At 42.4% G+C, this 27,050-nt stretch overlaps 1 protein-coding gene across 1 annotated transcript in view; it reads right to left on the bottom strand.

The window, feature by feature from the left end:
• LOC134446429 (uncharacterized) overlaps positions 1–26,813 on the bottom strand; it is a 30,354-nt gene extending 3,541 nt beyond the window's left edge. The window contains exons 1-13 of the mRNA XM_063195798.1: positions 26,771–26,813; positions 22,566–23,264; positions 21,467–22,018; positions 20,512–20,820; positions 19,545–20,126; positions 19,159–19,323; positions 18,782–19,036; positions 17,944–18,129; positions 16,045–16,125; positions 15,668–15,848; positions 14,873–15,002; positions 10,134–10,241; positions 8,882–9,265 (exon numbers count right to left, since the gene is read on the bottom strand). Of these exons, the coding sequence (XP_063051868.1) occupies positions 8,882–9,265; positions 10,134–10,241; positions 14,873–15,002; positions 15,668–15,848; positions 16,045–16,125; positions 17,944–18,129; positions 18,782–19,036; positions 19,159–19,323; positions 19,545–20,126; positions 20,512–20,820; positions 21,467–22,018; positions 22,566–23,264; positions 26,771–26,813 (3,675 nt within the window). The remainder of the gene's footprint in view (positions 1–8,881; positions 9,266–10,133; positions 10,242–14,872; positions 15,003–15,667; positions 15,849–16,044; positions 16,126–17,943; positions 18,130–18,781; positions 19,037–19,158; positions 19,324–19,544; positions 20,127–20,511; positions 20,821–21,466; positions 22,019–22,565; positions 23,265–26,770) is intronic.
• Between the last annotated feature and the right edge of the window lie 237 nt (positions 26,814–27,050).

Raw genomic sequence — 27,050 nt, 5'->3', positions numbered from 1 at the left:
TCTCGCATGAATGCAGAGTGTTTAATCGCTCACCTATCTCCACACATAACAAAACCAATAGCATATTTTGATTAAACTCCAACAAGCATAGGCTACATGGAAATGCATGTATAAGTTGCCATTGCGAAATGCGCTGTTCACTATTTATTAAAAAAAGGCACCAGTGTGCGGTTATCCTTCTTGTTTTCCTGTCATTGTAGGCTATGCCTTAGTCCACAAGAACTAGAAACTACATCATAGGCTACAATAAGTTGAAAAATGGGCATTATGCAACTGCCATAGTCTGTTGAAATAGTGCGTAATGGAAAGGCACTCGGAAAGGCGAGCGTGATGACAAGAACGGGACACTTCTTTGCGTTACTAGTTGTTATGTCACAGTCAGTATTCATATTCTTCTTTTCATTTCCATGCTACTATTGTAATACAAGTATGTCACAAGCAGCCAGCGAATAGGCTATTGTTAAGGCAAATGTTGTTTCAGCAGTGAGCACACTCCAAATAGCGCCATGGCCCAGGGCGCACAAAGTAGTCAGGGGGATCAGAAAACATCACAGCGCATCGTGTCCTTCTTTCTCTATCTGCGTGAATTGGGCCAACGTTTTGTTTTTTTGTAAAATATAGGTGAAAAGCAGTTAGTTACTTGGTCTTAATGTGACCTCGTGCATGGCTGCGAGGCAAAGACTCTCGGATGCCAGAGCTCCACACGCTCGCCCAACAGCACGCATGGATCGGCCACTTTATGACACAGAGGGTGGATAAACTGTTGCGCAGAGGAATAGGCACCTGCGCTTAACTCTCATTCAAAATTTTGAGAGCTCCAGCCCCACGGATCGGAAGTAGAAGGGCGTGACTTAAGTGCCCCATTACCCCTGCTGTAGGTTGTGCTAAAGCCCTATGTCCCTCCCACGAAGTTGCCTTCCTCCAGTACCACCCATTTCGGCTTACCCTCTACTCACACAAGTCTATCCCAGTCCAAATGACTTTCTGCCATTGTCCCTAAATGGTGGAATTAGCTACCAACTACAAAAGATCAGGGTCTTTCCTTTTAACTATCAAGAAGCATGTAAAGACTCATCTCATTCCAGAGAGCTTCCCTTCCTCATTCGTAACTTTCTATAACCCTCTGCATTTACAAAACATTGTCCTGCTAACACTCTCATTAGATCCTCCATAGTTTATATACTGCTGCACTTTGTTTTGATTTACTGTACATTGGGTGTATACAGCTGTGCTTTGTATCCACCCCTTACACTGTACTCGCTATGTCCTCCTTGTAAGTTGCTTTGGATAAAAACATATTGTGTTGTGTAATGTAATGTAATGTAATGTAATGTAATGTAATGTAATGAGTCATTTTTAAATGTTCCCCCAGCTGTTATGTTTGTGCCCAAAACTAATAGTTGCATGAGACCCTGTCTGTAGATTTGGTTCATTCAGTGTCGTTCTAATCATCTGATTGAATGTGGAATATATTGTGGTGTTTCACATTCACATTAATTTACAGTGTCTGATGGCCAGGCTCTTACTCCTGAACCGGTGACCAGAGAGGATTTTTTACACTGTGAGTCATGCACTTCACATAATGTTTACACACACACACACACACACACACACACACACACACACATTCCTGTCACTTCACTCTGGATCCAAACACAGCCCACGCATAACTCCTTCTGTCTGAGGGGTACAGGAGGTTGGAGAGAAGACATGAGGCCCTGTCATATCCTGACCATCCAGACAGATTTGATTGTTATGGCCAAATGTTGTGTATAGCAGTGTTTTCCAACCTATTTTGTCTTGTGTACCCCCTAAGCATTTTCGTTGTGCCATGAGTACCCCCCAGTCAAGTTCTATACCACTTTCTATATCCCAATGTAACTAATTTCCATATATTTGTCAAAATTACATGTTTCCAAGTACCCCCTGCAGTGTGCTCGCGTACCCCTAGTGGTACACGTACCCCTGGTTGGGAAACACTGGTGTAGAGGGTGTGTCTACACGCTGCTACTGGGAGATTGAGTGGAGTATAGGGGTTTATATAGCAGTATCATATAAAAGCATCAGCAGGAAAGGAGTGGGTGATGAGTGTTTCTTGGCATTTAATGATCAGTCCTGGATGCTGTCCCTATCCAGTTCCCTCTCCTATTTCTGGCACAAGAAGAAACGGACTGAAGTCCCTCTAGTGGCCAGCTCCAGAATAGGAGTGTATGTGGATCACAGGGCAGGAAGTCTGGACTTCTACAGCATCTCTGACTCAATGACCCTCCTTCACAGAGTCCACACCACATTCACACATACACTGTACCCTGGGTTTCTGTAGCTACTAAATCATCACTAAAGTTGTTGTGAGGCCCTACATGTAAAAACCACTCCCGTGGGTCATTCAGGGCTTGAGTGTGCGCCTGGGACAAAAAATCAGGCCGGGCATTTTCAGCCAAGACCAGTCTGCCAGGCATTCAGAGAGACATTGAAGAGAGAGACACACCGACACACACACACACACAGTCAGTATAGTAGGCTACCTAAGAGACAGGGCTATGCACAGACGACAGGTACACAACAGACACAGACAGACAGACAGACAGACACACACCCTGGCTAACACTCGCACAAACGCACAAATACATACATGAGTTAACACACAAGGGGATCCCTGAGTAAAGGAAAATGGACATAACAGGTTTTTTTTCAAAGCCCTGTTGTTTCTTTTTGAGTGCTAGTGTGCTGTGTTCCCTTGGTGGTTGTCTGTGTCTGTGTGTGCCCTTGCAGGCCTATACAGCTCCAGGCCTTTTTATTAGAATACCATGAAAAAGTTGATTTATTTCCATAATTCCATCAATAATGTTAAACTGTCATGGATTGTAGATTCATGGCCCAGTTTTTTAACTATTCCAATCATTATTTTTTTTCTTTTTATATACGTTGGCCTTCCAGCTCAAAAAACCCATGAATTGGGGAATTCGCATTATTAGAATATTGTTATAAAATCACATTTTTCTTCATCAAAATTCGGGTCACATTAAATCAGTTGAAATTTAGTACTTTCTAGTAGAATCTACATAACATGCAATGGTCAATACTTGGTTAGGACATTCTCTGTCTTCATAATGGCCATGATGCGTTTAACATTGAAGTCAATGGAAAAACAGTGCATGGGAGTTATGGAAGCCCAGATATCCTTGATGCTTTGCTGTCAGCTGTTCTTGTTTGTTGACCTGGTGCCCCACACTTCCCTCTTCAATATACCCGAAGATTTCCATGCCACGTTTTGGTGTTAACTCACCAGTTTAATTCTAACTCAACAGAAATTAAACCCCATTCATTTTCAATGGGGATTCATTTCTGGTTATTTAGAATTAAACTGGTGAGTTAGCGCCAAAACGTGGCATGGAAATCTACAGGGTATATTGAAGAGTGAAGTGTGGGGTACCAGGTCAACAAACAAGAACAGCTGACAGCAAAGCATCAAGGATATCTGGGCTTCCATAACTGCCATGCACTGTTTTTCCATTGACTTCAATGTTAAACGCATCATGGCCATTATGAAGACAGAGAATGTCCTAACCAAGTATTGACCATTGCATGTTATGTAGATTCTACTAGAAAGTACTAGATTTCAACTGATTTAATGTGACCCGAATTTTGATGAAGAAAAATGTGATTTTATAACAATATTCTAATAATGCGAATTCCCCAATTCATGGGTTTTTTGAGCTGGAAGGCCAACGTATATAAAAAGAAAAAAAATAATGATTGGAATAGTTAAAAAACTGGGCCATGAATCTACAATCCATGACAGTTTAACATTATTGATGGAATTATGGAAATAAATCAACTTTTTCATGGTATTCTAATAAAAAGGCCTGGAGCTGTATATAGAGAGGAGGCATCACCATGGCTGAAAGAACTCAAGACTAAGAAGTGATTGAGTCAGTATGAAAATGACAGCTAAACCCCAGAAGGATGTAGGTGTGTCTGTTTGGAGACCCCAGTTTTCCTGCTATACTAAAAGACATACTATACTAAGTCAACAAAACAACAGAAGAAGAAAAAAAGTGTAAGAATAAACAGAGAATGCTAAAGTGCAGCCCTATGCACCTTTTTTAAAAAAAAAAAAATTTTAATATATTTTTTAGGGGCTTTTATGCCTTTATTTGATAGGACAGTCTGAGATGGTGACAGGAAGCGAGTGGGACAGAGAGACGGGGTGGGATCGGGAAACGACCCCGGCCGGATTCGAACCGGGGTCCCCGAGGGTGGGCATGCAAGCCCAAGTGTGGGGGGCTTAGCCAGCCCTATGCACCTTTGGCGTTCATGCCAATCGTTCATGAAAATCACTTCTGAGATGGGCTGCAATGTTCATTTATTCTTTTCCGTTTACTCTAACTAGCATATTATCTCTCTCTCTCTCTCTCTCTCTCTCTCTCTCTCTCTCCCTCTCTCTCTCTCCCCGCACCTCTCTCCCTCTCTCCATAGCACTGCCTTAAATCCAGAGACGCTGAAAATGAAATCTGAAGACAGAGGCCGTAACCTTTGACCTGGAGTTGACATGGGATTCTGCTGCTGCTGCTGATAACTACATTGACAGCATCATGTTTCTCCCTTTCACTTTCTCTCTTCAGAGGTGTCAAAGACCCAGTTCACAAGCCACATTTTTTAAAGTATTTTTTTAGGCCTTCCGGCCTTTGTTATTACAGGACAGTACAGAACAGACAGGAAATTATTTGGGGAGAGAGATGGGGAGGGCCGGGAAATTACTCCGGTCGGACTTGAACCGGGGTCCCCGTGGGCATGCAAGCCCTGAAATATGGGGAGCTTAGCACGCTGCGTCCTGTACCTGTCTCCCTGTGCATGGCACCTTTACATTAGCAAGTGTCACACCTCTTTAGTGTCACAGACAAACCAGCAGCAAGTCACAACCACAGACTAACGGCGAATGTGTCTCTGTGTTAGTGTGAGGTTGATGCACCTGTACCTGCAGTGCATCTATAAAGTGTACGTCCCGTGGGGACTGTATGTGTAAAAGTCACTTTAGCCTCTCCTGGTTTCAGAAGAATATGGGTAGGAACCATCTTGCCAGGACGTTGTTTTGTCAGGAGCAGTTAGGCTGCAGCACCATATATTGAAGGAAGTCTCTCCATATTTTCTCTCTATGTCACTCTAATTATGCTTTTGTTGTTTTTCCTGTTACCTGTTTGTTGGTAAATATTTTGTTGTATTCTTGTAATTTGTTAATCAAATGATGATTAATTCAATCATCTGATGAGGAAGAATGTGTAGGATCACTTGACTGGTTTATGTCACCAAGGACTATAACATGAACATGTTATAGGTGTCTTGTCTGGGCTCACTATATGAAAAAGACTGCAGGCCTAGCCTGATAAACCAGACTAAATGTGGATGTCTAATTTAGTCTGGCCTCGATGCATGATACATCCGAAGATTGTTGATGAGAACAACCTTCCCTCAAAACCCTGCCCGCTTTGATTCAAAACACATCTTTGCGTTGTAATTGGTTTGCCAGATTCATGGCATTCTGGCTTCATTGAATCATTATGCGAGGCCAGACCCACCCGTAGACAAAACATTTTGCCGTCCAGCGGGTGGCGCTGGTTCACCAGGCTACTGCAGGTCTATAGTGTATGTACTGGCAATCCTTTATCATTAAGTGATGCATATGTTGTAGTATTGCTTTGGTCAATGTAAGAGTTGGACTGTATGGAACTGAACCATTTATTTCTCCTTTAGTACTGTACAGAGACTATATACAGCACTCCACTGTGTAGAACAGTCTCAGGGCTAGTATATGACACAACAGGGGTCTTATGAACTTGTACCATACTGTATAATGAGGCTTATGATGATCTTCAACTCATGGGAGAAAAATGGATGAACCTCTTCAACAATATGCCATGATTGTATGTAAATACAACATTATTATAAACCACCACTGAAATGTAAAGACTGTAAACCCTCTTCAATATATCCAGTGCACAACAAATGTAAATTTCATTTTTTTTACTAGATCAAGACTCTTACTCCTCAAAATAGGTGGATTGGAGCAACTGGAGGCACTCGTGATCCTTTTGTGATATGAGATGTGTGGTGGTCTCCGATGGCCCTTGGTTCTACATCATCAGGACAAATTTCAAGAGGCTTTTTGGACTGGCTGTAGGTGAAGTGTCTCACTGCTCCAAGATTATTAAGTTCAGTTGTAAAAAGCTTTTTGACATCATGTCTTGGAATGAACAGGGAAATGTAACAGACACTTGCCAAGGACAAGTTTTATTGAAAACATTTGAACATACAGTATATGACAATCGGTGGCCCCATCCACATATGCATCTGTTTAAACCTTTTACACGTCATTACAGTTATATCGTAATAAAAATATGAAAAATGTGTAAAAATATGAAAACTATGAAAGCTCAGATTTGTGATGTCCCTTACATCCTCCATGCTTCTCTACACACTCTCTGGTGCATTCACTGCACAAGGTATAATACTCTGGAGCTTTATATGACAACATTTAAGAAAAGGAACAGTAGCCTTTGGTCCACTTTTCCAATATAAAGTCAATTATGCCAAAATATTTCAGAATATTTCAGAATTTTACAGTATATCACATGAATGAAAAAATGATATAAAATGGCACTGAACTGGCTCTCACACTGAATGACTTTGTAATGCAGTTGTAATGCTCACACTACGACTTTTTCCGAGATCTTGGTCATTGTAATGGGGGCAGCGCTTTGTTTACGTTAAAAAAAAAAAAAAAACATTTTATTTATTCCCAAAAACATCTGAAAGGCTATACAACATCAGCAGACAACCAGCAAACAGCGGTACCTTTTGGGAAAAAACTGTAAATATCACTGCAATATTTCAAAAATATTTTCAATATGTTAGGAAGCATTTACAATCATAATATAGGCCTACTGACATTTCAAAATGAACAGCGCTATAAGTTGTACAGGCAAATACAGATACATCTAACAAACATTTACATAAACAAAATTACCTCAACAATTCAGCATTTCTAATGGGGGGGGAGAGAGAGAGAGAGAGAGAGAGAGAGAGAGAGAGAGAGAGAGAGAGAGAGAGAGAATCTGCCACTGACTGTTAAAAAGGGCAGCGGCTCCTTTAGAGAGGGAGGAGTTGTGCAGCAGGTAGGCTACAGCAAAGTCAGAACCAGGCTACTAGATTTCTAGAGCTAGTTCTAGACCCTAAATTATTATAGACCCTTATTATAGGTAGGCCTACACTGAATATCATTTTTTTTTTTTTTTTAACTGTTAGTGGCATATTCATCTTCCGCTAAATAATTTCATTTGCTTTAGTTGGTCTACTACATTAACCATTTTTAAATCTTGAATTTTAAATATATTTATAAATCAAATGTTTAAACCGCTCCAGCTTTAGGCCTACAGATTCTACTCGGAATGCTCGAGTCTCCCTCCCCACCAAGACTCCCCTGCCCCAACGCGCGCTTCTAAACACACCTCTCCCATCCCATCAGCAAGGGCTACTTTCCCAACCAATTCAAATTTTAAACAGGACAACTGTGTCAACAAATTTCACGTTGTACTACTAATGTAGACCTACAGCAGGCTATGCAACAGTGTGTGATTTATTACTGTAGAAATTTTAAGACGACCAGTCTCGCGGTGGTAGGCCTATTGCATGTATAACACAACTTCAATCCAGGCGCGGTTTTGGAGCGTGATGGTCTCCCCCAGATTAGACATTTTTGATAAAAGCGGCGCTCTTAAATGGTGATCTTGAGCTCTTCAGACAACCTCCTTGCTACTACTCAGTCATTTTTCTACCACGCTGCGTTTCAATTGCATCTACACTCCACCACTTAATACAATCCACACGTTTGCGTTGTAGTACCGCTTAACAACAATTCACAGTAAATGCATCCAACAGAATAACACCACCGCAGTCATCATTCCAAAAAGGAGCTCCGTAAAAAAAATAATGAAGTCAGACGTTGACAGCATAGCCTACAGACCAGGGACAGTGAACACGACAGCTACCTGCGTTAGCCTACTTGATTGACAGCTGTCATGGCATGGCCCAAAAAAGTTGTATTTTCACTCGAAAACAGGCCTACAACAAAGAGACCAAAAAGCCCCTCTGAACAATTACATCAGTTAACATCAGCAACTAGCTACAAACAGCGTCACCGCGGACATGAACCCATATTGACCTTACCTTAAAAGTTGTCTGACCGCGGTATTTATCCCAACTTTTAATCCATGCGTTTCCACCACCATCATTCACGTTCCACAGTTTTTGTAATCCACATCATAGCTAGCAAGAAAGGGACTATCCTCGAGATTAACTTTAATTATAAAAGCAAAGCAACTGGTCTGAGCCAAAAATGTAATCTGCGCCCATGCCTCAAACAATAACGTCTCTCTAGTCTACCACTTATGAAAAATCACTAAAACACCTACCACGGCAGAGAGATTAATGTTTACAGCATGCAAACACTGTTCATATTTAGTAGCCTAGGTCTGCTCTGCTGAGCAACAGGTGGAGAGGCGAAGTGACTGGGGGGCAGTCTGCAAGCGTCTGTCAATCGAACGCTATGGTGAAGCACATCCCCAAACCCCAAATCCATATTTTGAGAATAGATTAACGTGCGATAATGTCTTTGTCGCGCGATAAGAGTCTCACATTATCGCAGCACGTTAACGACGATAACGGCCCACCACTAAAATGAACACATGACAAAATGTGTTAAAATAAAATTATGACTGTGTTGCAAAACGGAATGTACCAGTAATGCCCATTTGGTGAAGTTATCACCCTACCACCCATGCCCATATCGTTTGGTGAAATCAACCTTATTTTTCAACAGCCCAACCAGGTCGTTGGCATTCTTACGAAACCTGGGTGTATACTTTATTAGGGGTTTCACAATGTCACGAAGAGGTGGCTGTAGTTTAGACAAAGCCGGGGGATCTTTTTTCTTGTGAAGAAGCTTACGAAGTTCTTGCACTGTGGTATATGTCCACGGCTTGGAGTCTGTGAACATCTCAAGAAGAGTGATGCCAAGAGACCACATGTCGGACATGGTGCTGCATTTGTCACACTCGACGAGGCACTCTGGGGCCATGTACTGTGGAGTACCCCCCAGTGCACCGCAGAAAGCCCCCATGGGACTGCCAGCTGTTGACATGGTCACTGTTTCCATCAGGTTTGCCAAGCCCCAGTCAGTCAGGTAGGCCTGTTTATTCACTGCAGCAACCTGGCAATGACACAGTTCGGGTAAATTACTTAGTATTACATATTATGAACTTCACCTGATAGCATGAACTAAAACTTTTGGTAACACTTTAAAATAGCTACCCAAAAAAACAAGCTTTATAAAAACTTGATTAACATTTAATAATAGTTAACATTTAACAAAGCATTTGCAAATGTTTGTAAATGAGTGAGAACCAAACTAAGACTTCACAATGGAGTGGGAATCAATTTCTACTGTGTGAGATTCATGTGGTTTCATGCCTTCTGTTCTTTGGAGGAGAAACTTACAGGACCGATGCGACTGTGCTGTGTCTGCTGTGTTAACATAGTATTTCTTGCCCATTTATAAACATTTGTAAACATTTTGTTGATAATTAGTTCATTATTTATAAAGTGTTTATAAAGTTGTTTATAGGTAGTTATTCTAAAGTGTTACCAAACTTTTAAATTAAGTTTTAGTCAACTCCTGGACTGTCACCTACATATCGCAAATAGACACACAGGTACTGTACATTTGTGTTTAGTTGGAACAATAGATACTCATGGGTTGGCCTCTGGGTTTCATCAATCTGTTGTTGAAGACAGGAGCAGTGAGCATACAACTAAATACCTAAATGTCATTAGACAGACCAGTCGATATCCATTTGGTTCTGCGTCTGTATACTACAATACCTTCGTATAACTAAATAAACCTTAAATGAATTATATATAGTATTATATAAATACAATTCTGTATACAAACTGTTCCAACAATTTCTCATAGCCACTGCCTTCCAGACCAAATCCTCATCTAAATGCTTCCAAAAAGCAAGGCTATGCACATAAATGAAGAACATTAAGGCAATCTCACACAATTCTTGTGTACTGACCATTATATTTGCTGGCTTCAGGTCTTGATGGATTATGTTTTTACCATGTATGTACTCAACAGCCATGGCAAGATCTAGCGCCACAAGCAGCTTATCCTCTTGCTGCAACTGAAAAGACATACGAACGTGCCATCATTGCCTGTGCATCATTGTGATGGTTATGATCAAGTCATAATGTACAAAAGACTGTTTGTTTGTTTTAGTGGTAGGACTAGTACTAAGCTTTTTCAAAAACTAGTAAGGCATTCCACCGGCAGAACAGTGTGCATTACTGTATGAGGCTACAGCCATCAATACCTAAAAGTACTTTAAATCAATACCTGAGACCATCTGGTCTGAGTATATCCAGTTGTTACAACAATTCCTAGTACTAAGCTACTCAGTTTTCCGAGGATTCTCACTGGGGTGTATAATTAATTATACCACGGCAGTCTGGCAATCTCCCATTGTGACGCGCTAAATTGGGTGTTGATTAACTGTCTATAGATGCACACCTATAAAGTAGTCCCATATTAGGTCACTTTTCTGACTGCATAACTCCAGTGTATCAATGCGCCAAGGCACGCATGTTCATAAATTAGACACAAAAAAGTTACAAGCATTATGCGCTGAATTGACACATGTCGCATCGCGCTTCTGGAAACACCAGCAATGTATAGTGAATCTGGAGCAAATCTTAGTAGGCCTAATCAAATTTCAAACATGTTTATTTCTCCCAACTGACCATCACTCTGTCAACTTTGTGATAGAGAGAGAGAGAGAGAGAGAGAGAGAGAGAGAGAGAGAGAGAGAGAGAGAGAGAGAGAGAGAGAGAGAGAGAGAGAGAGAGATTCCCTGCGCAAAGTAAGGGAGTAGCATCCAACTGCAGTGTGCAGGGGAGGGGCAGGTCTGGAGGACATCTCCCTCCTCCCCCCTGAGCACATCTCCCTCCTTCCCCCTGAGCACATCGATCCCCCTTGTCACCCAGCGCTAAACTGCCAAACGGGAAGAAAAAGAGCTCTGGAAGTCATTGCACCGTGCACTCTACACTAAATTATAATGCTTTCATCGGACCGTCCACTCCACTAAATTATAATGGTTTGGGGATAGGAAAAACGAGCGCGGGGAGCTTTGAATGAACGGCGCGACGAACAGCATGCGACCCTGTGTTGTATCATGTAACCTATTAATCCCGAGGGAAATGAACAACATATTGTAGGCCTATTGTTAACGCATGGATCTACATTGAGCTCCAGTGCCTTCCATGTTAGCCTACCCCTTACGCCAGTTCCGTTAACTAGGCCTATGAATCCGCCTTTATAAACAGCACTATGCTTCTGGAAGTCATTGCTCACGCCGAGTTTTATAAAAAAAATTAAATGTAGCCTTTTAATTGCAATATTTTCTGGAATGTAGGAGAGAGCACGTAGGGCTTTGAGTGAAACGCCAGATGAACAAAATGCTAGAAGCTACCCGTAGCCTATGGTTAGGCAATTTTTAATTTGAGTCCATTTTAATGTGTTAATTCTGAGTGGAGGTCGCAGGTTAGTTAATTTCTAAACATCGAGCTGAGGTGGGTGCCCAATAGGCCTAATAGAATGAACACGTTGCGTAGCCTATTCTTTAACTGGCACGTTTGAGGCGCGCGGTCTTGACGCGCTTAAAAAGCATTTGTTTTACGCACATTTGCTTATGGTGCGTGCTTTCTGGCTACCATCATGAGGTTGTGAGCGTCACTAAAAATTCTCAGCACACTCATCATTGATGTGTAGCAACGTTTCGGAATGTGTACTATGCTTGCAACGTCGTTTCCCCCCTCCAAATAGGCTAAATCATGTAGGCTAATAAATCAAGCATAGGCTAGCCTACTTCAGAATCACGTAGGTCATCTGAATTCTGGGTGCTAAATTAACCAAAGCAATTCAGAAGACGTTTTTCTATATTTCTTTCTATTTTTTCAGCGTTTCATTTTCAGTCCCTAAAGATAGGCTTGGTTCCATTTCATAAGTGATAATCAAGGGTTAGTGATCATAGGAGTCTCGTTTCTCGTCCGACTTCCAAAATAGAATATGAACGAGCGAAAAAGTACTGCACGGACCATCTCGGCACTTGCGTTGAAAGATGGCCCTCTTCCAAATGGCCCTCTTCCAAACTTACGCCCAGAGCCCCAGACAGAAAAAATATGCCCTATAGCCTACATTGTTTAGCATTAACCTTGCAGTAACAGTAACAAGACTTCAAACTGTCATATTGAATCAAATGGAACCCAACGCAGTTGCAGACTCGGAATGAGAACAGGTCTGTCGACTACGAGCAAATTTAGTTTAAAAGCAGACAGAACCTCGCTGGTTGCGCTGCGCACAGATCTCTTTAAAAGACGGGTCACTTTGGAGGGTGTGCCAATGCTTTTTAATGATCAGTAGGCTATGTAATTTTCCTTGGTGGCTAGATAGGCCTATTACTTTTCTTGTAGCACCCATCTTTCGATTTTTAGAAACTGGCACCAAATATCTGGGTTTCAAACTAAGATAGGCCTACCGACCGACCCCCAGAAGAGACACTTAATAATTCACAGTAGACCCCATGCGCTATGTTGTCTTTATCTTAATTTCTCTCGGGATTAGGCCTAAATGATACTATAAACAGGGTCGCATGCTGTTCATCACGCGGTTCACTCAAAGCTCCCCGCGCTCGTGTTTCCTACACTCCTGAAACGCCATTAGGCCTATAATTTAGTGGTGGAGTAGAGTGGAACTACGAATTTATTTGTGAAAACTCCGCGTCTAAGTGCATGGTGTAAAGCTTGGCGATGGATGACAAGGGGGCCGGGGGACTCGGAGTGCTCAGGGGGGAGGAGGGAGATGTGCTCAGGGGGGAGGAGGGAGATGTCATCCAGACCTGCCCCCTCCCTTGCACACTGCAGTTGAACATACTTGGAGTAAGGGACGCCCGTTTCACATGGGCGTTTCTTCCCCATGAGAGGAGAGGTTTCCTGTGGTTGTGAAAGCCCATTGGGAAACTCCAAAGTGAAAGCCCATTGGGAAACTCCAACTCCCATTGTCATTGTGACACAGCACTCCACAGCACACAAGTGAACGCTGCACACAACGAAATTGCATTTATGCCTCCTCCGTGCAAGGGGGCAGCCCTCAGTGGCACCCCATGGGGAGCAGTGCGGTGAGACGGTACCATGCTCAGGGTACCTCAGTCATGGAGGAGGATGGGGGAGAGCACTGGTTGATTACTCCCCCCACCAACCTGGCGGGTCGGGAGTCGAACCGGCAACCTCTGGGATGCAAGTCTGGCGCCCTAACCGCTCACCTATGACTGGTTGTTGTAGTGTTTATCAGTTTAGAAAGTAGCGTAACATATGAAAAGTATGGGATATTTTCGGATCAATAACTAGCCTATGGGAACGCAGTGGAAAATAAATCAAAGGGAGTTTCCTATGGGAGGAGAGTAGATTGACGAGGTGCCTGTTTTGATGAAGTTAATGGCGAGGCGAGGCATTTAGAATGACGCCAAAATGTGCTGGGTATTTTTTAATCTTGTGGGCAAGTCAGACGCGCCCATGGGCTTATCTGGTGGGTAGAACATTGAGGCGACTAACTTGACAACCAAATGCGATAGAATTAACGACTGGCTCTTGACTTGACAACCAAATGCGATAGAACTAACGACGGTGTCTTGGCCATAGCAACCTTCAATTTAGAATTAGTAACGGCAGTTCGCCAGAAAGTTATGAAAAGAACCTTCTTGTGGCGGAAGGAAGTAGCCTAGTTATATAGAAAACCTTTGATTTACCCATTGAGAGTAAATAGAATGGAGGCCAAAATTCTATTTCATTGTTGAAGCCAAGTTGGAGCCAAGGTTGGACCCAAAAAGACCAAAAAATGGCCAAATCCCATTCATTCCTATGAGAGACATAAAACCCTGTATCTCCCTTAAATGCCACTCCAGGGGGATCATTTTTCGCTCAACTAGTAGGTCCCCTTGCTCTCCAACTTACCAGGGTGGTGATTTTTTGTGGTGATGTTTTATTTTAGAGAGATATTAAAAGTTAAATTGACCAATGAGCATCAGAACATGGTTTGATTGACCGTTAGAAGTCTTGTTGTTGTCCAATCAGCACCTGCGTTTGGCGTTGCTAAGGTGGAATGTAAGTTGGAATGTTCCCAAATCTGGCTTCAAAGCGTTGAATGGCAAATAGCGTTGATTTGGCGTCCATTCTATTTACTGTCAATGGTTTTACCCATTAAAGAATCGAAATAATTCCTCAAATAAATTTCAGTGTGGCAACCGTGGTATAAGCGGGATAATTGACTTCACGTGTGCGTCTAACAGGGAAAATAATGCACACCGAGGTGTAATGGCATCACCACCTAGGTGTGCATTATTTTTCCTGTTAGATGCACACCGTGTCGTCAATTATCCCGTACATAAACAGGGGTGATAGTGAAATAAAATCCTGAGCCTGAACTTTTTTCCCTGCTCTAACGACGACGACAAGATACTGCATAGTGACGTAACATATGCCTATTTTGACATTATTCAAACATGTAATAGCCTGTGTATGACCATTATTTAAGCCTGATAGTAGAAGAAACCCCTGAACCAGTAACACTTTGTCAGATAAGAATAACCTAATGGCTAATTATTATCAATGTTTTTATTTTTGCAAACTCAGTCAAGCCTGAAATCAGGCATTGAGCCTGAATACTATCAGCCCTGCATAAACAGTCTTTGTGGTCATGAAGTACCTTGATAGGAGTGTCTGTGTGGAGAACCTCTTGCAGGTTAGCACCGTGGATGTACTCATTAGCAATGAGGATCTGGGTCTCACTTTTGGCAACAGCCATCATCCGCACAATGTTGGGATGAGACAAACGCCTGTAAAAAAATAAAAATGAAAACACTTTTGAAGTTTAGGGGCATTAATGTAATAAAGTTTTAAACCAAACATCTATTGACAATCATCCTTGTAGCTTATTTTTTATTAACTACACATATTTAAAATAATATGAGCATCTTGTTGACTTACCTCATACACTAATGTAATGTCCAAAATTTACATTTAGAAATGAGTTAGTTATTAACAAATCTATACTGCAAACAAGTAGGTAAAGTTCAGTCCAAAACCATTTTAGTCCAGAAACACAAGTCAAGATTCTGAATGGAAATTCTTTATTGAAACCTATGAATTACATTTGGCATTATGGCTCGGTTTAGAGGATTGACCTGCTTTGCATGAGCACCATGAAAAAGCAGAGAGTCAGACTCTCCCATGAACAGAGCAGGCAACATGACAAGAAAACATCATAAATGACAAGGTGGAGCAGGAGAGGAAGTGGGTAGCAAAAAGCAAGCTAAAATAGAAAGGCGCGTCGAAGGCCAATCACCAAGGTCACCATGACCAATCACTGGTGAAGAATGATGATCAGCTGAAGGGACACACCTAAAGCAGTTATTAATGAGAGCAGGTGAGCTTCTTGATTACCACTGCCTGGCCAGAAATAACGTTCACACTTAATTTAGGCAATCATAAAAGCTCTTGCCAGGGTATAATGAACTCATTTGTAACTGCTGGATTGTTTCCTGTTGTTATGATCTTGACGGCAGCAGGAGTTCCCTGGTATGATCCTCTGTAAACGACTCCATAGGAGCCTTTCCCGATGCATTCAGTGGCATTAAACGTTATTTTGGAAATATCCACAAAGGGATCTTTAGCTGTAAAGCCTAAAAGGATGCAAAGAAATCAGTCATATTACGGCATGTCCTTCATGGTTGATATTATTTGGTATTTCATTCAAATACAGTTTGTAGATGCTGTGTAAAATTACCCTGACTACCATGTCCAAGTACTCTGTGATTCTGTTCAGTTCTATTTCTACTAACCACTGATATGAACTTATGTTATGAAAAGTAAACCAACCTGCTGTCTTTAAGTCTGGCTGGAGTGCTGATGAAAAGACAGAATCTCCTCTGGAGAAATCATCAGGATTGGCTTCGCTGACTACAAGACAAAGAAATATTAGAAATAGAGATAGAAATATTAAAGTTATTAATTACAGTATGCAGTCAAGAACAACACTAGTCAGTACTACACTATGATTCAAAACAAAATCACCAACTTTAATCATACTTTGATGAACAAATCACACATATTTCTATATGGATTAAGTTACACTTACAATTTGGAGGATCAGTCATACTCCTTTCTCCACGTTGTCCTGCTATTGTTTTTAGATGCTTGTTGGGCTGTGTTAACTTATTGGCTAGAACAAGAATATAGAAAAATAGTGTAGCCTACATATAAAATGAACTTTAGCCAAACATGAGCTGTTTCAAGAGGAACTCCAGAAAACGTTACACTCACAGTTGTCCTATTGTGACGATTCTGACATAGTGATAGTAACATTGTGAAATAATAATAAATATAAAGTAACCAATTTGTAATGTGCAATATTTACATTGTCCTAATATGACATTCTAAAGTGGTTGTAGTATTGATGCATAGAAATAAATAACCCAGTTTGAATCAGAGCTTAGAGTTGTTACCTTGGGTTGGTAACTAGTTTTCCAGTAGGATATGGTCATTCAAGTAACAGGCATAAAGCAGTAGCAACGTGTGTGTGTGTGTGTTTGTTTTGAGTGTTTGTGTGTGTGTGTGTGTGTGTGTGTGTGTGTGTGTGTGTGTGTGTGTGTGTGTGTGTGTGTGTGTGTGTGTGTAAATAGGAGTGGAGCTCCTCTGTGAACTACATTTAAACGTTATTTTGGAAATATCCACAAAGGGATCTTTAGCTGTAAAGCCTTTAAAGCCTAAAAGGATGCAAAGAAATCAGTCATATTACGGCATGTCCTTCATGGTTGATATTATTTGGTATTTCATTCAAATACAGTTTGTAGATGCTGTGTAAAATTACCCTGACTAGCGTACAAGTACTCTGTGATTCTGTTCTGTTCTGTGCCCACTAACTACTGATATGAACTTATTTCCTGAAAATAACTAACCTGCTCTCTTTAAGGTTGACTGGAGTGCTGATGCAGAGTCGTATGCAGAATCATCAGGATTGGCTTCTCTGACTAAAAGACAAAGAAATAATAAAAAAAGAAATAGAAATAGTAAAGTTATAAATTGAAGTATGCAATCAAGCTAGTGATGTACTGCACACTGGTTCGAAACAAATAATAAATATAATAAATAACTTTAATCATACTTTGATGAACAATTTACACAATTCTACATATGGATTAAGTTGCACTTACAATTAGGAGGATCAGTCATACTCCTTTCTCCATAATTTCCTGCAATAGTTTTAAGATGCTTACTGGGCTTTGTAAACTGAACAGCTACAACAGAAATATGAGGAAACAGAAGAAAATAATATGAACTTTAGTCAGAAAAAATATGGATTGAGGAAAGGTCACACAACAAACATCTGAATGAAATATATACACCTTAACACAGCATGACTTATTATGTTCATGACATATCTGTGAAGTTATGAACATTTTTGTGGTAGTTCATCTGAATTGAATTGCTGTGGTATCAGATTTCCATGAACTATATTAGAACAATGGAATGATTCAGTAATACTGACCTTAAATCTGAAATGTCAGAAGACAGAAAAGAACAAAAGAAAGGGGTACTTCCATGTACCGTACTAGAACACCAACTTGTTTTCTGAAATGTCAGAAGAAGAAAAAACACCAGAAAAGGTGCACAACGGAAATGGACACTAACCTGCTGTCTTTAACCTCTTTCACCTATGATGTTGTCTTGTTGTGACCTCTTTTCTCTTGGCTCCTCCATCCTCTCTGGTTTGTGGACCCATCACCATGGATACCTCAGCGGATCCTCTGCTCTCCTCTGCATCAGCAGCACCAACCCCAGATCTCTGAATGGAGGCAGTAATGCTGAGCAGCTTACGCGGCTTCATCACGCCTGTCTGGAGTGCTGATGCAGAGTCGTATGCAGAATCTCCTCTGGAGAAATCATCAGGATTGGCTTCGCTGACTACAAGACAGTGGAGATGTGGCATTCTTAATTACAGTATGCAGTCAAGAACAACACTAGTCAGTACTACACTGTACAATAATCAACATTAATCATACTTTGGTGATCAAATGATACACATTTCTATAGGGATTAAGTGGCACTTACAATTGGGAGGATCAGTCATACTCCATTCTCCATGATGTCCTGCTACTGCTTTCAGATACTTATTGGGCTTTGGAAACTGATTGGCTATAATAGGAATATAGAAAAATAGTGTAAATAAATATAAATACATTTTAGTCAGACATGAGTCATTTCCAAAATAATTCCAGAAAATGTTGCTTTCACAGTTGGGAGGATCAGTCATACTCCCTTCGCCATCGTTTCCTTCTTCAGTTTTCAGCTACCTACTGGGCTTTGACAATGCATCGACTACAACAGGGGTATATAAAAATAGTGGAAATTTAAAATACATTTTAGTCAGATGTCACTCATTTAACTGAAAACACACAACAAACATCTGAATGAATTATACACTCCAGCCCAGCAGTATTGGCTTAATTTAATTCACAGCCTGTGTAATATCCGATGGCGCAGTGCTGGAACTACCCTACAGGCAAAAATTGTTTCCAAGGATTACTAAGATATCAGAGAAAGGATAGGTACTGACCTCCTTCCTTCAAGGGTGACCTCCATTCTCCTGTTGTGACCTCTGTTCTCTTGGCCCCTCCATCCTGTCTGGCTTGTGGAACCATCACCATGGATACCTCAGCAGCCCCTCTGCTCTCCTCTGCACCAGCACCAGCCCCAGATCTCTGAATGGAGGCAGTAATGCTGAGCAGCTTACGCGGCTTCATCACGCCTGTCTGGAGTGCTGATGCAGAGTCATCTCCTCTAGAGAAATCATCAGGATTGGCCTTGCTGACTGCAACAGTAACAATGTGTATTCGTTACTTATTCACACACACTATCAAACTTACACATCACCAATTTCAAAGCTAAGTCTATTCACAAATTATACATTCAATCTCGAAATGTTGCACTCACAACTGGGACGATCATCCATAATGCCCTCTCCAAAATTTCCTGGCAACACAATCTCTTCTGTGCTTTTCACCTTCTTCAAGGGCTTTGTAATCTCTGTCTTGAGTGATGATTTGGCAGATACATCTGAAGAATCCTCTCTTGGCATGTCATCAGGTAAGGCACTAACTACAAGAGAGAGGACAGAGGAAATAAACTGTAGTCAGGAAGAGAGCTAATCAGTGTTTCAAAATATATGGTCGATTTATTGTACACATATGTACCGGTATGCACACTTATGATAAATGTAAAAACTGTACATAGATGTATGCCATTTCATAATTTTGTATGTTGGCTTGAAGAACAATAAACAAAATATTTGTTTACTTGGTGGAGTAATGTATACTCACAATTGGGAAAGTCGCCAATAGTATTTTCTCCACTGTTTATTGCCACCATCTCTTCTATTTTCTCCAGCAGCTCTGTCACCTGGTCACCATCTCTCTTCGCATTGTCTAAAACATGGTACCTGTTGCAACATTTCTCCACAACCCACTGCAGAGTCTCTCCTTCACTCTCAATGTGCTGCTCAATGCTTGTGTCTCCCAGCCAGTCCCCTCTGGTGAACAGCACTATGGTGTGGTTCCAGACTCTCTCACCCAGGAGCTCCAGGAGTTCCTGTACTCCTCTTCTGCGTGTCTCTGAGAGTGACGCGTCCGCCCTAAGGACCAGGAGTAGAGCATGGGGTCCTGGAGGACACAGAGAGACACTGAGGATAATGTCTTGTTTAACACGTTCAGGAGCAAGCTCTGGAGGAGATTCCCAGTTCCCTGGTGCCTCCACCACAGTGATGTGTCTATCTGCTGTTTCCCCTTCTCTCTTCACACACTCAGCTGTTCTTCCTGGAGTCTGGAACTCCTGTCTGCCCAGGATGGTGTTTCCACATGAACTCTTCCCATTAGTTCTGTATCCCAGCAGCACAATCCTCATGTCTGATATGTGAGGAACCCCTCCTGGAAACAAATCAAAATATTTCAAAGGTGTGTGTGTGTGTGTGTGTGTGTGTGTGTGTGTGTGTGTGTGTGTGTGTGTGTGTGTGTGTGTGTGTGTGTGTGTGTATGTGTGTGTGTGTGTGTGTGTGTGTATGTGAGAGAGAGAGAGAGAGAGAGATTAGTGTAGTAGGGAGGAGCTGTGAAATGCAATTGAACATGTGAAATTAATCTTCATCAGCAGCACATTTCTCACCTGCTGATGATGCGAGAGTCTCTCTCTGTTTCTGCACCTTCATCTTCCTCTGCTCTGCTCTTCTCTTCTCTTCCTTCTTCTTCTCCGTCAGTGTAATCATCAGCATGTTGTTATCAAAGCCAAAGTGATGACCACTGTTCAGCATCACCATCTCTTCTATCTTCTCCAGCAGCTCTTCCACCTGGCCAACATCACTCTTCTCATTGTCTAAAACATGGTACCTGTTGTCACATTTCCCTACAAGCCACTGCAGAGCCTGTCCTCCACTCTCAATGTGCTGTTCAATGCTTGTGTTTCCCAAACAGTCCCCTTTTGTGAACAGCACTATAGTGTGGCTCCAGACTCTCTCACCCAGGAGCTCCAAGCATTCTTGTAATCCTCTTCTGAATGAATCTGTGATTGATGAATCCGCCCTTAAGACCAGGAGTAGAGCATGGGGTCCTGGAGGACACAGAGAGACACTGAGGATAATGTCTTGTTTAACACGTTCAGGAGTTCGTTCTGCAGTGTATGTCCACTGCCCTGATGCCTTCACTACAGTGACGTGTCTGCCTGCTGTTTCTCCTTCTCTCTTCACAAACTCAGCTGTTCTTCCTGGAGTCTGGAAGTCCTGTCTGCCCAGGATGGTGTTTCCACATGAACTCTTCCCAAAACGTCTGCCTCCCACCAGCACAATTCTTATGTCTGAGATGTGTGGAACACCCCCTGAAAACAGAAACAAAGACATTCATGTGTGTGTGTGTGTGTGTGTGTGTGTGTGTGTGTGTGTGTGTGTGTGTGTGTGTGTGTGTGTGTGTGTGTGTGTGTGTGTGTGTGTGTGTGTGTGTGTGTGTGTAGCCTCTGCATTCTATGAGAGAGAGAGAGAGACAGAGAGAGAGAGAGATTAGTGTAGTAGGGAGGAGCTGTGAAATGCAATTGAACATGTCAAATTAATATTCAGCAGCAGCACATTTCTCACCTGCTGATGATCTGAGAGTCTCTCTCTGTTTCTGCACTTTTATCTTCCTCTGCTCTGCTCTTCTCTTCTCTTCCTTCTTCTTCTCCATCTGTGTAATCAGCATGTTGTAATCAAAGCCAAAGTGATGACCACTGTTCACCATCACCATCTCTTCTATCTTCTCCAGCAGCTCTGTCACCTGGCCACCATCTCTCTTCTCATTGTCTAAAACATGGTACCTGTTGCCACATTTCCCTACAAGCCACTGCAGAGCCTCTCCTCCATTCTCAATGTGCTGCTCAATGCTTGTGTCTCCCAGACAGTCCCCATAGGTGAACAGCACTAGAGTATGACTCCAAACTCTGTCACCCAGGAGCTCCAGGAGTCCCTGCACTACTCTTCTGTCTGTCTCTGAGAGTGACGCGTCCGCCCTAAGGACCAGGAGTAGAGCATGGGGTCCTGGAGGACATAGAGACACACTGAGGACAATCTCTCGTTTAACACGTTCAGGAATGTGCTCCACAGGGTTTATCCACTGTCCTGGTGCCTCCACCACAGTGATGTGTCTATCTGCTGTTTCCCCTTCTCTCTTCACACACTCAGCTGTTCTTCCTGCAGTCTGGAACTCCTGTCTGCCCAGGATGGTGTTTCCACATGAACTCTTCCCTGCAGCGCTGCCTCCCAGCAGCACAATCCTCATGTCTGAGATGTGAGGAACACATCCTGGAAACAAAGCAAGACATTTCAAAGGTGTGTGTGTGTGTGTGTGTGTGTCTGTGTCTGTGTCTGTGTGTGTATATATATATGTGTGTGTGTGTGTGTGTGTGTGTGTGTGTGTGTGTGTGTGTGTGTGTGTGTGTGTGTGTGTGTGTGTGTGTGTGTGTGTGTGTGTGTGTGTTTTGGAATTGGAGTGAGCAGTTCTGTCCTTCGGTATGTGTGTGTGTGTAGGGGGGGGAGCAGTTCAAGTAGATATGCAGTATGTTTGTGTTTGCTGTTGTGTGTGTGTGTGTGTGTGTGTGTGTGTGTGTGTGTGTGTGTGTGTGTGTGTGTGAGTGAGAGAGAGAGAGAGAGAGAGAGAGAGAGAGAGAGAGAGAGAGAGAGAGAGAGAGAGAGAGAGAGAGAGAGAGAGAGGGAGAGAGAGAGAGAGAGGGAGGGAGGGAGGGAGAGAGAGAGAGAGAGAGATTAGTATGAAAGAGCTGTGAAATGGAATTGATGTCCCATAAAGATTCAGCCGAAGCACATTTCTCACCTGCTGATGATCTGAGACTGTTTCTCTGTGTCTGCACCTTCATCCTCCTCTGCTCTGCTCTTTTATTTTCTTCCTTTTTGTTCTCAGTCAGTGTAATCATCATGTTGTTTTCAAAGCCAAAGTGATGACCATTGTTCACCGTCACCATTTCTTCTATCTTCTCCAGCAGCTCTGTCACCTGGTCACCACCTCTCTTCTTATTGTAAACATGGTAACTGTTTCCACATTTCTCTACAACCCACTGCAGAGCCTCTCCTCCATTCTCAATGTGCTGCTCAATGCTTGTGTCTCCCAGACAGTCCCCATAGGTGAACAGCACTATGGTGTGGTTCCAGACTCTCTCACCCAGGAGCTCCAGGAGTTCCTGTACTCCTCTTCTGCGTGTCTCTGGAAATGACTCATCCGGCCTAATGACCAGGAGTAGAGCATGGGGTCCTGGAGGACACAGAGACACACTGAGGACAATCTCTCGTTTAACACGTTCAGGAATGTGCTCCACAGGGTTTACCCACTGTCCTGGTGCCTCCACTATAGTGATGTGTCTATCTGCTGTTTCCCCTTCTCTCTTCACACACTCAGCTGTTCTTCCTGGAGTCTGGAACTCCTGTCTGCCCAGGATGGTGTTTCCACATGAACTCTTCCCATTAGTTCTGTATCCCAGCAGCACAATCCTCATGTCTGATATGTGAGGAACCCCTCCTGGAAACAAATCAAAATATTTCAAAATTATAAGTGTGTGTCTGTGTGTGTGTGTGTGTGTGTGTGTGTGTGTGTGTGTGTGTGTGTGTGTGTGTGTGTGTGTGTGTGTGTGTGTTTCTCCACGTGTGTACATGTCTCATTTCTCATGGTGTATACTCCATGTGTGTGTGTGCATGTGTGGAGTGAGCAGTTTTCTTCACTATAGTGTGTGTGTGTGTGTGTGTGTGTGTGTGTGTGTGTGTGTGTGTGTGTGTGTGTGTGTGTGTGTGTGTGTGTGTGTGTGTGTGTGTGTGTGTGTGTGTGTGTGTGTGTTCCTCTGTATGTGAATGTGTGTGTGTGTGTGTGTGTGTGTGTGTGTGTGTGTGTGTGTGTGTGTGTGTGTGTGTGAAAGACGGACATGTGGTGGACATTATCACACTATACGTATAACAGATTATTACCACATTAGTTTAAGGATACGAAGCTTAGGGTGCGACTGGGACTAATATGTTTGTAGGGCTGTCATGATAACAAATTTTGCTGGACGATAAATTGGCCAAGAAATTATTGTGATAAACGGTAATATTGTCGTTCTTGGTCATTTTCAAACACTGTAATGACAATGGGATAAAAATGTGAATACAACCTTTCTAATTTTGAAAGCAGCAGGGGATGTTAGATAGATAGGTAGATATATGAATGGATAGATAGACAAGGCACCAACGTTTACGCATCATTGCGCTGAGTGAAATGCGCTTATCAGTATTCAGTCTCTTGGGTAGAGAAAGAGAGACTGACGAAGAAAACAAAGAAGCACGCAAATATAACTTATTGGGGGCAAAAGATATTATGCTTGTAAAAACATATTGTGTATATTGACTTATTGAATATTGTGACAGCCCTATATGTTTGTGCAGGTATGTACGTGCGTACGTATGTGAGAGAGAGAGGGAGTGAGTGAGTGAGTGAGCGAGAGAGAGAGAGAGAGAGAGAGAGAGAGAGAGAGAGAGAGAGAGAGAGAGAGAGAGAGAGAGAGAGAGTGTGCGCGCGCGCGCGCGTGTGTGTGTGTGTGTGTGTGTGTGTGTGTGACAGGGCCATGTGGTGGACGTGGAACAGTTATCACCATAATGTTCATAACAGATTATTACCACATGAATGTACAGTACATGAAACATAGGATAAGAGAGTGTAAATAAGATGTTCCAATTCTGTTCTGTGTGTGCATGTGCACTATTATTACACTTATTACATCCGCCTAGGATGTTATGTTTTCTGTTGCGTTGGTTTGCTAGTCTGTCTGTCTGCTTGCCTGTCTGTTTGCCTGTCTGTTTGTCAGCAGGATGACTCAAAAAGTTATGATTTGATGAAAATGACAAAAGGAACAAGTAATTAAATATTGGTGGCGATCCGGGTCACGATCTGCATCCAGGATTAAAAAAAAAAAATCTTCACCATTGTAGGATAGGGCGAATTTTGACATTCTAGTTTCTAACTGCACAAAAACAAGGAAGAAAGACTTAAAACAAGTCCGACAGGCGGACAAAAGATGTAGAGTTCTCAACGGGTCGGGTCAGCCCGACAAACCCAACAGGCCCCTTGGGTTCGGGCCGGGTTCGGGTTGAAAATATAAGCATATGGCTCGGGTCGGTTCGGTCCGCGGGCTCAATCTTTTCCGCCCAGGTAAAAAAAAAAAAAATTCCCCTTGATGGGTCAATAAAGCTAGGCCTATCTATCTAAATATATGTAGGCCTGCGTAACGAAGGTCTGGCAGGCTGCTGCATGCAACGTTGCGCGCAGTGCTTAATTTGTAAATCACAAGGTACCGGAACGCAAAACAAACATGACATCACAGCGATGATGAGTTGGACAGAGGTCCCTGAACGCACAGAAAAACTACACTGGCTACAATTACGCAAACGAATAAAAACGGGAAAAAAAATCTTAGATGCAATTTTAACGATATTGAGTCCCATGTCAGCTCATGGAACCATACTTTTGTTTCTTAATACAAGGGACGGTTGGCAATCCAATGGCTATTTTAAACAACAGCCATAGTAGCCTATTAAATACTGTAATGACAACAACCAATATTTTTAGTTTGATCGCTAACTTTATGCTTAGTAGTCTCAGCAAATGCAGTGCATGGAAATTATGCTTATGAGGTGAAACGAAGCCGAAGCGGTCTTCTATGGAAAGGACAGTGGCTTTCCAATTAGGCTATCCTTTCCCCGTATTCACACAACGTTGACATATGCGTATTAAACATTACATCCACGCTTTGTTGGCGACTTTGTTGCATATAATTTGGCTAATCCGCATGTGCTGCTGCGATATGCCATTTCACTATTTAAATGGCTCGTGCACTGATGGTAAGCGAGCGGCAGCGAAGACGGTGATTTTTCCGGTAGACTTGGCTTTTCACACTGACTGTCTGCTCGCGCTGCGGTCTGGTTGAAAATCCCCCCAGCCAATGTTTTATTTGGAGCGTGTAGGCCCTGTTTGAATGAAATATCACCTTGTCTTTGCTGTTTTCGTGCTGTTTTCGACTTGTAAGCAACTGTCGGGTCTTGGGAGAGAAGGAAACGCGCGCACACACATGCGGAGCGCTCGCCAGCCGAGGAAGATCTCATCCTCTCACCTAGGCTATCTGTCTTTTTTGCTACATGGCTGATCAATGCACCAACCGTAGCCCAGGTGCCACTAGAAATTAGTATGTCCAAAACCTTGTGTGCCGACCAAAATTTGATGAAACTTTTAAACAATGTTTGGTACAGCCAGGCTTTCCATCTCATCCGCGCATATGAACAAACGGGGAGGGGCAACTTCACGTAGCCTACATTTAATCAGATACTCGGGATGGAAATGTAGTAAGCCTACATTTAGAAGTCAAAACAAAAGGTGGATAGATTGTTGTTGCCGTGAAGCATGAGGCGGTTATTGAAATCGCGCTGTGGATGATTCTGCTTAAATAGCAAGAACGTAAGTTTCCCCATTTTATATTATGTTTCTATTGTGGAAAATATCTTTTCACTAGGTTTTGAAGTGGGTTATGCAATTTACTGCACTTAAAGACCCACCACAACCCGTCATTCTCCATAGGATAACGTGGGGAAACTCGACCCCCGACTTCGGGCCTCGGGCCGGGTTCGGTTAGATAATTCCAGTGATGTGTCGGGTAACATCGGGCTCGGGCTTTAAAAGCCACGGGCCGGGTAGGGTCGGGTTGACATTTTCAGGCCCGTTGAGAACTCTAAAAAGATGTGTCCGTCTGTGCACTTCCACCTTGTGGACACAAGAGGGAATGACATTGGGAAAACAGCTGATGGACCAACAGACGGACAAAGTCTCAAATAGAGATGCGTGGACGCATCTAAAATTTTGGGTGTAACATAGTCAAATGTTCCATCAAGCACCTTCCTTGGCGGAGGTCTGACTGCACTCACTCTCTAAGTGCATTAAGTTATGATTATTATTGCACTATTTAATACTTAATAAAGTATCCATTTTATTGTCAATGTCTCACTCACCTGCTGATGATCTAAGAGTCTCTGTCCGTTTCTTCACCTTCATCGCCCTCTCCTCTGCTCTTCTCTTCCTTTCTTCCTCCTCCTCCTTCTTCTTCATCAGTTCATCCATAATCTTGGGGTCGATGGTAAAGTATGCACCACCATTTTCTGTAACCAAAATCAAACAAATTAAGTGATGTGAGACTGACATACAATTCTTGAAATCCACATTTAATTTAAAACAGGATAGTTATCAGCTGATCAAAAGACTAGAGTACAGGCGATACATCAACTGTTTTTT

This window comes from Engraulis encrasicolus, chromosome 3 (assembly GCF_034702125.1).
Source record: "Engraulis encrasicolus isolate BLACKSEA-1 chromosome 3, IST_EnEncr_1.0, whole genome shotgun sequence".
In the NCBI taxonomy this organism is placed as follows: domain Eukaryota; kingdom Metazoa; phylum Chordata; class Actinopteri; order Clupeiformes; family Engraulidae; genus Engraulis; species Engraulis encrasicolus.
Note: the sequence above shows the minus strand (reverse complement) of the source record. Positions and strands in the feature narration are given on the sequence as shown.